Source organism: Taudactylus pleione, unplaced genomic scaffold (assembly GCF_031769625.1).
Source record: "Taudactylus pleione unplaced genomic scaffold, aTauple2 ptg000171l, whole genome shotgun sequence".
NCBI classification, from domain to species: Eukaryota; Metazoa; Chordata; class Amphibia; order Anura; family Myobatrachidae; genus Taudactylus; species Taudactylus pleione.
In genome coordinates, this window is record NW_028284573.1 from 33,382 (window position 1) to 48,279 (window position 14,898).

At 48.5% G+C, this 14,898-nt stretch overlaps 1 protein-coding gene across 1 annotated transcript in view; it reads left to right on the plus strand.

Annotated features, from left to right (window-relative positions):
* GCH1 (GTP cyclohydrolase 1) overlaps positions 1 to 14,898 on the plus strand; it is a 47,570-nt gene that overhangs the window by 23,205 nt on the left and 9,467 nt on the right. Inside the window, exons 3-4 of the mRNA XM_088475380.1 lie at positions 409 to 464; positions 13,027 to 13,058. Coding sequence (XP_088331506.1) covers positions 409 to 464; positions 13,027 to 13,058 — 88 coding nt within the window. The remainder of the gene's footprint in view (positions 1 to 408; positions 465 to 13,026; positions 13,059 to 14,898) is intronic.

Sequence of the window (14,898 nt, forward strand, 5' to 3'; positions counted from 1 at the left end):
ATTGCGTTCTAAGTCATTTTATACAACAGACAGAGCCTGGAGGCGTGCTTTGAAATAAATCTAATATAAAGCTGGGGCAGACCTGGTACCACACTGCAAATTAGTGTGGATGATAATTTGTAAACAAATGCAATTCTTCCCAATGGCTGCACGAATGCCCCGGCGTCCTGAGTTTTTAGTTGTCTTTGCTTAGAATCTGAACCGTAAAGCAGATACAATTAAAGCGGAACGGTCACCGGATTCTATTCTCTATATAGCACATGTTACGGTGTGATGTACTTAAGTTCCTCCGCCTGTCATTCCATTATTTCTCCTCTTTCCAGCAAGCTGCGTCTTTATACATGGCGTCATGTGTGTAATGGTATGTTTGTGATAAACCTTCACCCCGTCTCTGTCTCCCCCCTACAGGTGCACATAGGTTACCTACCAAACAAGCAAGTGCTGGGGCTCAGCAAGCTCGCAAGGTGAGTGAGACTCCACATTCATTACATTTATCAGACATGGGGGAAGCCGGCATCCCAGGCACTTATAGGGGCGGCAGGGGACATTTATTAGGATGAATAGACCGCTCCTGTCTAAGTAATGAGCAATGATAAAACGGAGCTCAATACCCACTGTGGAAAATGGGATTTTAAAATTGGTTGACATTGATTCTTAGGGGTAAATTTACTGATGGGAGTTCTATTTAAGAAGTGATGTTGCCCATAGCAACCAATCAGATTCTACTTCTCATTTATCTAGCACCTTCTAGAAGATAATACCTGGAATCTGATTGGTTGCCATGGGCAACATCACTTCTTAATAGAACTCCCAGCTTAGTAAATTTACCCCTTAAAACGATATATGGAAACCTGGATACATTTGTTTTTAGAATGTAGAATTACACACACATTAAATGTGTATGTATGTGTGTATATATATATATATATATATATATATATATATAAAATATATTAGAGAAACAAAAGAGCATGAACATGTATAATATGTACCATGCCTATAGAAAAGCATCATACACTGTCAAAATCCCTTCACGGAAAATACAACATACTATAAATTAAATCAGACTTTTTTCAGCTTTATTTAGACAACATGGGTGGGATGCAGCAATCTCAGAAATGTGGTCATCCCCCCTCAAAAATGCCATTTTGGGGGTTTGACCGCATTTCTCATATGGGTAACGCCATCTTCAGAGTGATGTGAGAGGGATCCAATCAGATCCCTCCCAGCACCCCCCCGCGGCGTGTCTGTAATTCTTACCGTGAGAGCTGTCCTTTGCGTTTCTACTTCAGGGTCCATAGGGGGTCCACAGGGTTGACCTTGGGGTTGCCCTAGGGGTATAGCTGGATCTGGATCCACGGGCACCACGCAGTTAAAGCTTTGCTGCTCCCAGGATGCACTTGGGTCCGTCCTCCTCTATACCCCGCCCCGGCCACAGGCACCTCAGTTTTAGTTGGTGCCCGGCCGGAGTCGGGTCACCCTGTCGCAGTGGGGCTGCAGGAGCAGCCCCTAAGCTTTATTTTAAAAGAGAAATTTTTTATTTTTTTCTACTTTTTTTTTACACTGTTAGAGCGGCAGCATCAGACTGTCCTTTAGGACGTCCACGCTGCCGCTCCTTCTCCCCGCTGGCGCCGCGACGCCAGTACAGCTCTGGGGATCGCGGCGGGACCCCAGAGCCTGTACTAGCCGGGCTCTGGGGACTCCCTTGACTGCTGCCGGACGCGACGGGGATCAGGTAAGCTACTTCAATGCAGTCAGGAGCCTCCGGTCTCTGGGGACCGGAGGCGCTAGCGGCGGCGGCGGGCTCCCCCTCAATTGAGGAATACCCCGCGTGTCCGCTAGACCACCAGGGTATCAGGCTGGTAGCGGGACCGGCAACCCGGGGGTTAATTGCTAGCCAGGGGAGGCAGCCTTCCCTGTCTAGCGGCTCCTCCCCTCAGCTCAGCGCGCCTTTCAACTAGGAGTCTGGCGTCGCTGAGCTGCTCTTATCTCTCGGCCACTCCTCCTCTGAGGTCTCCAGCGGCCATCTTTACTGGCACATCGCAGACTCCCAGGCGGTATCAAGTGGACCGGTCCCCCTGTGTACCTCTCCCCTGCTAAAAGACAGTGTACACAGCGCTATAGCCCTCCCAGACACTGAATCTGGGCGGTTGATTGTAGCGGAAGGTGCAGTGAGTATAACTTTTCTGCATTGTATGTGACTATTGCTAGTGCTGCCTGTCTGTGACTTATTCTCCTTACTGTCAGCTTATAACTATCCCTTTCCTTCTCCTACGGCCCGGCAGGTGTGTGGGGGAAGGGCGTTTTTCTGAGACCCTCACTTATATAAAACACGTATTTGTGGGGTCAGTCACATACTGTTGTGTGCTACACAGTACCATATCTGGGCTGTTGTGTCGCATACTGGTGAGTGCGCGGGTGTTAAAACCGTAATTCCTCTGGTGATACCTGTTTCTTGTGATTTACGGTATCATGTCTGATGAGGAGACTGAGCACTCTGTGGCTCCTGTGCTATTTTGCTGCAGACGCTGTGCTGCTGGAGTTGATGGGGAGGACTTATCTCAGGATGGTCTGTGCGGGCGGTGCAAGCTGGTACCGGGCCCCTCCAACCCCCCTGTATCACAGGACCCTCCTTGGGCGATGTTTTCACAGGTGCTGGCGTCTATTGCGGACCGGTTATCGGTCCCATCAGCGGTCCCTTCTAGGGCGTTACCGCAGCCCACCATCCCCCATTCCCCGAGGGTTCCACAAATGTTGCGGTCTTCCCCCGGGGCCCAGACTGTGGGTCCTTACTCGGGACTGCCTGTGTATGTGCAGTCTTCCCCAGGGACGCGTCAGTCTGTAGTGCCTTTGCAGAGTTTTGCTCCGACGACTCCTCCGCCTTGGGTGGATGTTCTATCCAGCTCCGTACAGAGTCTGGCGGCTTCATCCTCGGCGTTTCAGTCCATGTTGCAAGGTGATGTGCCACCAAGGGTGTCTAAACGTCCGGTTGTGAGTTCACTAGCTGCGCAGTTGTCGGACTCGGAAGTGTCCTCAGATGATGGAGAAATCCATGAGGACTCTGACTCTGATGTCATGGGGCAGGAGGTGGAAGCTAAGTCCTCCATTAATGTTCCAGCCTTAGTTAGGGCGGTGCGGGCTATCCTACATGTTGAGGATGATGCGCCGGCTCCTAGGTCGAAGTTTCCTAATTTTAAAAAGGCCAAGGTGACCTCAACTGTGTTCCCCCTGTCTGATCAATTATCGGATCATATGGCGGCGGCCTGGCAATTACCTAGTAAGAGGTTCCATCCACAGAAGAGGTTGGCGGCGAACTATCCTTTTCCTGAAGCTCATTGCAGGAAATGGGAAACTCCGCCGGCGGTGGATTCCCACGTTACCCGCTTGATCAAAAGCGCGACGCTGCCATTGCCGTCTATCTCCTCTTTGAAGGATCCCACGGACAGGAAGGTGGAGACTTGTTTAAAGTCCATTTATTCTCTTTCCGGGGCGGTGGCTCGCCCGTCCATGGCTATCTCCTGGGTGGCTAAAGCCATTGAGGCATGGGCCAATGCCTTGGAGGATACCTTTCCTGATGAGGCTCCGGATATCCAGAGAGCGTTAGTGGGACAGATGCGGGATGCAGCTTCCTATATTGGGGAAGCGTCTTTGGATGCCAGCCTGCTCACTTCTAGGGTGTCGGCTGCAGCGGTGTCTGCTCGGCGCTCCCTGTGGCTGAGGTCCTGGAGGGCTGATGCAGATTCAAAAAAGGGTCTGGAGGCCTTGCCTTTTAATGGTGATTTACTATTTGGTCCGGATTTGGACAGAATAGTGGATACTTTGGCTAAGTCCAAGTCGGCTTTTCTCCCTTCGGCCTCTGCGCCGGCTAAAGTGAGGAGCTCTGCCTTTCGGTCCTTTCGGGTTCAGGGTAAGGCCAAGGGCCAGTCCTTCCCGAGACATTCGGCGACCAAGGCCGCACCCAAGCCCAAGAAGCAGGCATGGAGTGCTCGGCGCCCTTCTTCCAAGCAGGAGGATAAGCCTGCTGCCTGATGGGACGGGCCTCTCTCTGGGGGACCCCAGAGTGGGAGGCCGACTTCTCCAATTCGCCCAGTGTTGGCACAATACCACCACGGATGCCTGGGTTCGAGAAGTAGTCTCTCAGGGGTACGCCCTGTCTTTTCGGTTCAGGCCGCCCCACCAGTTTTTCTGTACGAGTCCTTCTCTGGACAAGACCAAAGCTGGTCAGATTCAGGTAGCTATAGAATCCTTGCTACAAGCAGGGGTCATTGTTCCCGTTCCGCAGTCTCAGCGCGGGACGGGGTACTATTCTACTCTGTTTCTGGTACAGAAACCCAATGGTTCTCATCGCCCTATCCTGAATTTGAAGTCTCTGAACAGATACCTCAGAGTTCCCAGGTTCAGGATGGAAACGTTACGTTCCATCATTCTGGCGATGGAACCCGGGGATTATATGGTCTCCCTCGATATCCAGGACGCCTATCTCCATGTGCCCATAGCACCGGCACATCAGCGGTATCTGAGGTTTGCTATCCTGAACCATCACTACCAATTTCGGGCGTTGCCTTTTGGCCTTTCCACGGCTCCGAGGGTGTTCACCAAGGTGATGGCGGTTATGGCTGCCCACCTTCGGGGTCAGGGTCTACGTCTGTTGCCGTACCTGGACGATCTTCTGCTGCTGGCGAGCTCCCCGGAGGTGCTTCTTCGACATCTCCACCTGACCATTGCTTGTCTTCAAGCACACGGGTGGTTGATAAACTGGAAGAAGTCCTCCCTGATTCCATCACAGCGGATGGTTCATTTGGGAGCCCTGCTGGATTCTCGTCAGCAGCGGATTTTCCTGACTCCAGAGAAGGTCTCCTCCCTGCAGCTGCGGATACACAGTTGCCTGAGCAGTTGCCGCCTGTCGGTCCATTCAGCTATGAGAGTTCTGGGGTCCATGGTGTCGACATTCGACATGGTGGAATTTGCCCAGTTCCATTCCCGGCCCCTGCAGGGGCTGATTCTATCGGAATGGAACGGGTTACCTCACCGGATCCGCTCTCAGATGCTGGTGTTGTCCGCGGAGGTTCGGCAGTCTTTGGCTTGGTGGCTTCAGACGGTGCATCTGGTCGAGGGGCGCCCCTTTTGGATCCCGGACTGGGTCCTGCTCACGACGGATGCCAGTCTTCGGGGTTGGGGGGCAGTGACCGGCTCATTATCGCTTCAGGGTCGTTGGTCCGCGGAAGAAGCACTTCTCCCCATCAACATCCTGGAACTGCGGGCTGTGTACAGGGCCCTGCAGTCGTCCGGCCCCGCTCTTCACGGAAGGGCGGTTCAGGTGCAGTCCGACAACGCCACCACGGTGGCGTACATCAACCACCAAGGGGGAACTCGCAGTCGGGCAGCAATGTCGGAGGTGTCTCGCATTCTTGCTTGGGCGGAGTGTCACGTTCCAGCGATCTCGGCAGTCTTCATTCCCGGAGTCCTCAATTGGGAGGCGGACTTCCTCAGCCGTCACGATGTGCATCCCGGGGAATGGTCGCTTCACCCAGAGGTGTTTCAGCTACTCGTGGACAGGTGGGGGCTGCCGGAGCTGGACTTGATGGCCTCCCGTCACAATCACAAGTTGCCCGTTTACGGGTCAAGGACAAGAGACGCAGGCGCCTGTCTGGTAGACGCTCTGTCGGTGAAATGGACGTTTCACCTGGCGTATCTGTTTCCTCCGATATCCTTACTTCCTCGGGTTCTGCGGAAATTCAAGCAGGACGGCGGCACGCTCGTGCTGGTGGCTCCGGTGTGGCCCAGACGTCCTTGGTACTCCGATCTGAGGTGCCTCTCCATCGACGCTCCGTACCTTCTTCCTCAGCGTCGGGACCTGTTGTCTCAGGGGCCCTGCCTTTACCCGGATCTGGGTCGGCTGTCTTTGACGGCGTGGCTCTTGAGACAGCCGTCTTGAGGTCTAGGGGTTTCTCCAGTTCAGTGATTGGTACCATGCTTAGGGCACGCAAGCCTGCTTCCGCGCGGATTTACCACAGGGTGTGGCGCACTTATTTTCAGTGGTGTGAATCCAGAAACTATGATCCGCAGGTGTTCCGGGTTTCCAGAATCTTGGAATTTCTTCAATCGGGTTTGGACCTCGGCTTACGCCTGGCCTCTCTGAAGGTTCATGTGTCTTCTTTGTCCGTGTGGTTTCAGCGACGGATTGCTACACTGCCAGATGTTTACACCTTTTTCCAAGGTGTTCTCAGGATCCAGCCTCCCTTCGTGCCTCCGGTGGCTCCGTGGGACTTGACGGTGGTACTGAGGGTCTTGCAGGGTCCTCCTTTTGAGCCGCTTGAGTCGGTGGAGCTCAAGTGGCTGACGTTTAAGACCATTTTTCTTCTGGCAATTGCTTCGGCCAGGAGGGTTTCAGAATTGGGGGCGCTTTCCTGTCGCCCTCCTTTTCTGATTTTTCACCAGGACAGGGCAGTGCTCCGCACGCGTCCTGAGTTTTTGCCCAAAGTGGTTTCAAAGTTCCACATTAATCAGGAACTTGTTGTGCCAGCTTTTCAGTCACCTGATCTTTCTGCTGGTGAGGCTTCCTTGGATGTGGTCCGGGCACTTAGAATCTATGTGGACCGGACTGCTTCGGTTAGGAAGTCGGATTCTTTGTTTGTCCTCTTCGGTTTTCACAAGAGGGGTTGGCCTGCCAACAAGCAAACGTTAGCCCGTTGGCTTCGTTCAGTTATTTGTGAGGCTTATGCGCAGGAGGGTTTACCTGTGCCAGCCTCTGTTAAGGCTCATTCCACTCGTTCTGTGGGTCCCTCTTGGGCTGCTAGACGTGGCGCCTCCGCTGTTCAGCTGTGTAAGGCGGCTACTTGGTCTTCAATTCAGACGTTTTTGAGGTTTTATGCGTTTGACACCTTCGCCTCTCAGGATGCATCCTTTGGGCGCCGGGTACTCCTTTCAGCACAGGAGCGTCCCCGCCCTTAGTTGAACTGCTTTGGGACATCCCCAAGGTCAACCCTGTGGACCCCCTATGGACCCTGAAGTAGAAAACAAGAGATATGGTAAGAACTTACCTTTGTTATCTCTGTTTCTACGAAGTCCATAGGGTCCACAGGGCGCCCGCCCTGACGCACCTGGCTTCAAATGGGCTGTGTGGCTGGTCACCGGTTTTCCGTCTCCCATTTCTGTGAGTATGGTTTCTTGTGTGTTCCAGTCTTCCTTCTCTCTGTTTAGTCTCCTCCTCCGGCCTTAGCTGCTTACCAACTGAGGTGCCTGTGGCCGGGGCGGGGTATAGAGGAGGACGGACCCAAGTGCATCCTGGGAGCAGCAAAGCTTTAACTGCGTGGTGCCCGTGGATCCAGATCCAGCTATACCCCTAGGGCAACCCCAAGGTCAACCCTGTGGACCCTATGGACTTCGTAGAAACAGAGATAACAAAGGTAAGTTCTTACCATATCTCTTGTTTTTTGTTCATGCGCAATTAACGCCAGCATGCATGCGAAGAGTGACGGGAAGCATCGTATGCAAATGGCGAGGCGTCATATCACCCCATAACCCTCCACATAAAAGTGAAAAGAGCATTTACACAAAACCATATTATTTCATTACTGAAATACCTGGTTTGTATAAGTGATCATATCATTACCCTTAGAGTAACCTTCGTAAACTTGCTCAGGTACAACCAATGACCTGCAGATCACCCCCTGCCATCAGATGTAGTGGTGCAGATGACTTCGGAATAAAACAGTCTGCTCCTTTATGATCCTAATACTAGTGGTGCATTATAATGCTAAGAATTCACCATGGTTGGAAATTTGCACGGCCATAAATTGTTATGCAAATTGTCCGCTAAACACAGTGGTGAGAGCCGTAATCATGAGAATGCAACCCTTCCATTTATTAGGAACCAATGCCATCACTGTGAATTCAGCCCGTCAAATAGCCAAGAGACCTATCAAAGGACAACCACATGCATATGCTGCCCCGAAATAGCCAATAATGTAATATTCTAACAGAGCGAAACCATTTCAGATGTCCTGCAGCACTACCCACTGGTCCAAAGTGGTATTACCGCATCTTTGATGTATCACAGGGCAATGAGAGCTTATTGTATGTACTATATCAGGTTTTAAGCTGCATACACAGACAACGATGTTAGTAACCAACGATTTTAGTGAACGTTTTTCGTTCAGATTTTCCCTTGAAAAAGTGAACGAAAATCGTTGACTAAAAATCGTTGGTTACTAAATTAATGAACGATTTTCAAAAACGATGAACGATTTTTTAATCATGCATACAGTGAATGGAAATCGTTCATCGTTTATCGTTCATTCTGCACAGCATGAACGATTATCTGAACGAAAATCGTTTGTTGGACAGTCAGAATGGACAATGAACTACAACATCGTTCAGCTTAAAAAGTTGAATGATTTTACAAACTATGTAATGATAACGACGTCGTTATAGTTAAATCGTTCAAAAAATCATTGTGTGTACGCACCTTTAGAAAGAATCCACAAATTCAATCCAAGACGAGTTACATTTTTACCCTGCGAGCATTAATTTCACACTGTCCGCAGAGACTTCCGCTATATAAGAATATACCATTTCACAAACATTATTCCTTAACAATGGTTTATAAAGGATTACTTGCTAAGATTTATTTATTTAATTCAACATGTTATCCATAACAGGGGTAAATTTTCTAAGATTCGTGTTGGTCCCGATTTGATCTGTTAACAAACACGGGCAGGAACGATCAAAATCAGGAGGTTTTTTTTTAAATAATATCTGGTATTTACCTAGCTCCCGTGTTTTTCAGGATCATGTTTTCCGATGGTATATTTGATGGTTCCTGTCCGTGTTTAATCCCCTTGTTTACTACCCGTGTTTCCATCCCGAACAAGCAGCCTGCACATATCAGTGAGAAATGTGAAGGCTGCTTGTGTGGTTTTATTGTGAATAAAGGGTTAATTATATTTTTTAAAAATTACATCGCCCCCCCCCCCAAAAAAAAAAGTATAATTAGCCTCGGGCATCTCAGCCAGTCCTGGTATCTAAAAATATGGGGGGAAAACCGTGTAGGGTTCCCTCGTATTTTAGGGACCAGCACTGGGCTGCTGAGCCAGTCCTGGTTTAAAAATAGGGGGGAAAATTGCATAGGGTTCCCTCTATTTTTTTTTTTTTAATTCTTTATTTATTCAAGGAAAAATAGACATTAATAAAAAATATGCAATATACAACAAATGTTACTGTAATTTTTCCAGAATTTTGAGAAAAGAGAAAATCCAAATAAAAATTCAAGACATAGGGTGGGGAGAGGGGGGGCATAAACAGGTACAAATCAAACAATACGTATTGCCAAAATACATAAATATAAAGAAATATGGCTTACCAGAGTACAAAACAAATGAACTGATGAGGAGGACCTGATGGAGGCAAGGCAGGCACACTAAGAGCCCCGAAAATACAAAGGTAGCACCAAACCAGGGGAGATGAGCTATGGTTGCCTCTTAGAAGCCAGGGGCGTTCCCCCTATTTTTAAAACCAGCACCGGGCTCAAATCTGTCCGGGGTGTAATGCCACAGCCAGGGGACCCTTTCACCGGGTCTCCCCGGCCAGAGCGCTCTGATCTGTGTATGTTTCTGCTAGACATGCGGCTCAGGAGGGGGCCTATTTGAAACTTCTATTTGGGCACCGAGTTTGCTAGTATTTTTGGCTGGAAGTTAACTGTGATTTTGCCTGTGATTAACTCTAAAGATACGGGAAATACTCCCGTTTTTGCTGTAGTAAGTTCCCGTGTTTGAAAACAATGACTCAACACTTCCGTACAGCCACATTCAAACCAACACAGTTCTTAGTAAATTTAGCCCACAGTGTCTCAATTTTTTTTTTTCAATTAAATTTGACATTTAATACCACAGAGGCTCCTGGCGATACAACCAGCAGAAATATTTATTGTGGATTTAATAGGAAAAAGGAGGAAGATTTTTACATTGACTAACCATGGGGAATATTTGATAGAAGGTCAGATATCCTTACTTTATATTTCCTCAGAAATAGGTGGAATTGTGTATACTAGTCCTATAGGTGACAACTATTTGTTAGCGCGTGAAGTACACTAAACTATAATGAGCAGTTGTACAATCGCTCACCATACAGATTTATTTGCAGGATAACCAATGTCAATAAAGAACGCCACCCCTCCCCCATCCATGTTCCCAAAATTACAAATATAGCATAAATGTAAAAATAAAGGGGGGGGGGCGCCCTATTTTGCTTCTTGGGTTTCAAGTGATCTATTTAATGAGCTAATAATAATTTATTCATTATATCTTTTTTTTTTCCCCAATGGGTGCTACCATATATCGGAGAAAGTCTGGCTCACATATCAAGTCACATCAAATTTATGAACCTCAAACTGCAGACGAGTGAATCCTTTTCATGAGCTAATCCTCTTCAGTTGCACACGTGCTAATCTTTGGAACTACCCCCAGAAAATCACTGAATTTCTCCTTTAGCACTGCGCACGTTTTAGCGACTTAGTAGAAATTCCTTTAATCCCACCACAGAATACACAGCACGACTGTCATGGCGGCTTCCTGATGTACTGTAGGTCCAAATAAAATATCCAGTAAAAATGTTTGTAAAAGCAGAATTTGTAATGCCAAAGTGTCAGAGGCCTAACACAGGATAAAGTTCAGTATGGTGACGGTGGTTTCATTTTCGAATGCGCTTTTTAAATATAGTTACCCCAGGAAAATCTCAGTAAACATTAATAGCAACAGTGCCACTAGCAGCTTCAGAAAAGGGGAGAGAGCAACTTAAAGGTTATGTGGAAACGATCCGAATGCCAAAATTTTGCATGTTAGCGTGTTGACATAGCGATTTAACAATGTCCACATTTTGGTGTCAACATAATGACTATACCACTAAAACCACACTTATTATTACAAACTTTGCACTAAGCCGCATTAACCAGACAGTTGCTTTCATGGCCTAACATGAACTAAACATATAAAAGTCAGTTATACCCCTTTTACACCAGAGCAAAAACCTGGGTTATTGCTGGGTCTACCCGGGTCGCCGCTCAGTGTAAAAGGGTCCCTGAAAAATAACCCGGGTCAAGTGACCAAGCAATCCAACCCAGGTAGCTACCAGGGTTGGACCCAGGATTGACCCGGGTAATGGTGCAGTGTAAATGGTGCGACCTGGGTTATCCGACCTGGGTCATGCCTAAAATGAGCTGATTGGTGGTTGTGGAGCAGTCACCTCCCACTTTTTATGACCTCAAAGGTTTAGAAGGGCAGACCTGAGTTCAGTGTGAACAGGGCTGACCTGGGAGTAACCCAGATCGAAGGTGCATTGTAAATGGGGTCTGACCTGGGTCTGACCTGGGTTGGAACCATGTCCAAAAACCCAGGTCGGACCCGGGTTTCTGGTGGAAAAGAGGTGATATTGATCGCTTGCATCCAAATGCGCTTTCAGTAAACGAGCTGCAATGTTTCCATCATTGTAATTAGCCGCATCCAGGGGCACGGATGGAAACTGGTGCGCATGAAACCGCATATAAGGTGTTTTCCCACATCAACCAGACTCTCTGGTTTCAGTGTTACGCATTAGAAAACGAAAGCTATGTCCAATTATTTACTGTGGGTTAAGCACCTTTTATACACAGCAGCTTATGCAGAGTGTTCAGGACGTGTTCCAGCTCATATGATTATCTGTGTCACTCCGACAGTCTAGCACGGACATAATCCGCAGTGACTCAGATTATCGTGCTATGATACTTCCCCGCTGACATCACTGAGCGTTGTGTCACCTGCCAGCTCACAGCACCCAATTACAGACTCTAATAAGGGAGGGGGCACTTTGTTATTTATTTATTTTTCTCCCTAATATATAATCAGACAGGTTCTGTGGCCCATTCAGGGGCATTTTCATGTAAGAGTCATGCTTTAGTGTACGACACCGTCTGCAAACTTGCCTTTATGGTTTTCACTTTGGGAAAGTGAAGGTTATAAACTGACCTGGTTGGGTAGAATCCACTGTACTGTGTTACTCTGTACAGCATATTCTCAGGGCATCCCTTTATGGTGGAATTTTCATTGAATTTTAATTTCAACTTTTTATTTCTCAGATAGCACAATTAGGCTGATATCCAATTAGCAGCGAAACATTTTTTGGACGCAATAAAACAAGTTTTCTTTTTCGACGATTTTCGGGTCTTTTTTTTTGCTATATATTTTTTTGTGGCATTAAAGTAAACCCCGTTTTTTACGTCCGAAAAGTTTCTGTTTTTCTCACAAAAACACGTAGGATCCGCAAAAAGTCGTTGAACTATGTAATCTCACTGCAGCGATCGGGAGAAAAATGGTTGCTCATCACGGATTTGAGTCCCCGAAATTCCCGATAAGTGCCGGCATTGGGGCTAATTGGATAGCCCCGAGTGAGCTAACTAGCGGCAGTAATTTACTGCGGCCAATACCGGCCATAGAATTAAACGATGTAACCCTCCCCGTGGACCGTTTTGCCCTCCTTTTGTATTGCCCGCAAGGACTGCGCTCTCCCTGGCTACCAGCCGTGCAGTGAGCTCTGTAGGCTGCCACAGTGAGCCCAGGTACCTCCCAAATTCTCTGCAGTCGAGACAAACGTGGCAACAGCAGGATAGTCCCATAACATAGGGACTGTCCTGCCGACATCGGGAGTGTTGAAAGCTGTACAGCTGAGGGAGCCCATGGGGGGTGTCCCCACATATAAACTTTGGGGGCCCATTCAAAAATGTGCCAGGTGTCCCAGCAACATTCTAGTTATTCCCCTTGCTTGGCGCACAGCCCCGCGTCCATGTGGCAAGGGGTCACACACAGGGTTAAATGTTGCGTGTACTGTGGGCACTTCAGACCGACAACTTTTTAACCGTTTCTCGGCTAGACAAGAACTGCAGGGAATTGCGCTTTGCACCTGCGATTCATGGGCCGTCTCTGCTTGGGGCTTGGCGCTATCGCCTGAATCCTGCGTTTCTGATTAACTGATTTTTGTTTCTTTTTCTTTTTTCTTAAGGATTGTGGAAATTTACAGCCGGCGACTACAAGGTAAGGAGCTGGACACGGTGCACTTAATTGTTTTTGACATCCCCAATACACTCGCAGCCGGTTACTCAGTTGTTCTAAATATAACAGGTCCGTGGATGGGGACAGGCAGTATGTATAGTGAGTCAGACAGAATCTGCTTATGATAAAGGTCACCATTGCTGCGGCTGCAGAGTATCTCAGATTATATTGTGGAGGTTTACACAGCGCAGATGAGGCATCTTGTACAGCAGTGATGGGAGCGCCCTTTATACAAACATGAATTATCCTGACAACTGCCCTTTACATAATGCTAGTGACTGAGCATAGACGCACTATTACAGATCACTGGGGTTTTATGCTAAGATTCCGGCTGTTGCTTGCAGACAGACTGCGGGCTGTTATTGTAATGGTTCAGATAGGGTCAGGGCAAATTTCTGTTATCACATGTCATATCCGGTACGCCTGTGACCCCAACCTCGGCTGCGATCCCAACGGTGCGTATTAGTTTTAGGGATAAGTACCAGGGGGAAGGTTAGGGTTAAGCTGTGAGATGGAATGGTTAGGGTTAGGTTGCGGAGTGGAGTTAGGGTTAGGCTGTGAGATGGAATGGTTAGGGTTAGGTTGCGGAGTGGAGTTAGGGTTAGGCTGTGAGATGGAATGGTTAGGGTTAGATTGCGGAGTGGAGTTAGGGTTAGGCTGTGAGATGGAATGGTTAGGGTTAGGTTGCGGAGTGGAGTTAGGGTTAGGCTGTGAGATGGAATGGTTAGGGTTAGGTTGCGGAGTGGAGTTAGGGTTAGGCTGTGAGATGGAATGGTTAGGGTTAGGTTGCGGAGTGGAGTTAGGGTTAGGCTGTGAGATGGAATGGTTAGGGTTAGGTTGCGGAGTGGAGTTAGGGTTAGGCTTTGAGATGGAATGGTTAGGGTTAGGTTGCGGAGTGGAGTTAGGATTAGGCTGCCAAAGGGGAAGGTTAGGGTTAGGTTGCGGAGTGGAGTTAGGGTTAGGCTGTGAGAGGGAATGGTTAGGGTTAGGTTGCAGACGGGAGTTAGGGTTAGGCTGTGAGAGGGAATGGTTAGGGTTAGATTGCGGAGTGGAGTTAGTGTTAGGCTGTGAGAGGGAATGGTTAGGGTTAGATTGCGGGGGGGAGTTAGGGTTAGGCTGTGAGATGGAATGGTTAGGGTTAGGTTGCAGAGGGGAGTTAGGGTTAGCTGTGAGAGGGAATGGTTAGGGTTAGGTTGCGGAGTGGAGTTAGGGTTAGCTGTGAGAGGGAATGGTTAGGGATAGGTTGCGGAGTGGAGTTAGGGTTAAGCTGTGAGATGGAATGGTTAGGGTTAGGTTGCGGAGTGGAGTTAGGATTAGGCTGTGAGATGGAATGGTTAGGGTTAGGTTGTGGAGTGGAGTTAGGGTTAGGCTGTGAGATGGAATGGTTAGGGTTAGGTTGCAGAGGGGAGTTAGGGTTAGGGTTAGGCTGTGAGAGGGAATGGTTAGGGTTAGGTTGCGGTGTGGAGTTAGGATTAGGCCGTGAGATGGAATGGTTAGGGTTAGGTTGCGGAGTGGAGTTAGGGTTAGGCTGTGAGATGGAATGGTTAGGGTTAGGTTGCGGAGTGGAGTTAGGGTTAGGCTGTGAGATTGAATGGTTAGGGTTAGGTTGCGGAGTGGAGTTAGGGTTAGGCTGTGAGATGGAATGGTTAGGGTTAGGTTGCGGAGTGGAGTTAGGGTTAGGTTGTGATATGGAATGGTTAGGGTTAGGTTGCGGAGTGGAGTTAGGGTTAGGCTGTGAGAGGGAATGGTTAGGGTTAGGTTGCGGAGTGGAGTTAGGATTAGGCTGCCAAAGGGGAAGGTTAGGGTTAGGTTGCGGAGTGGA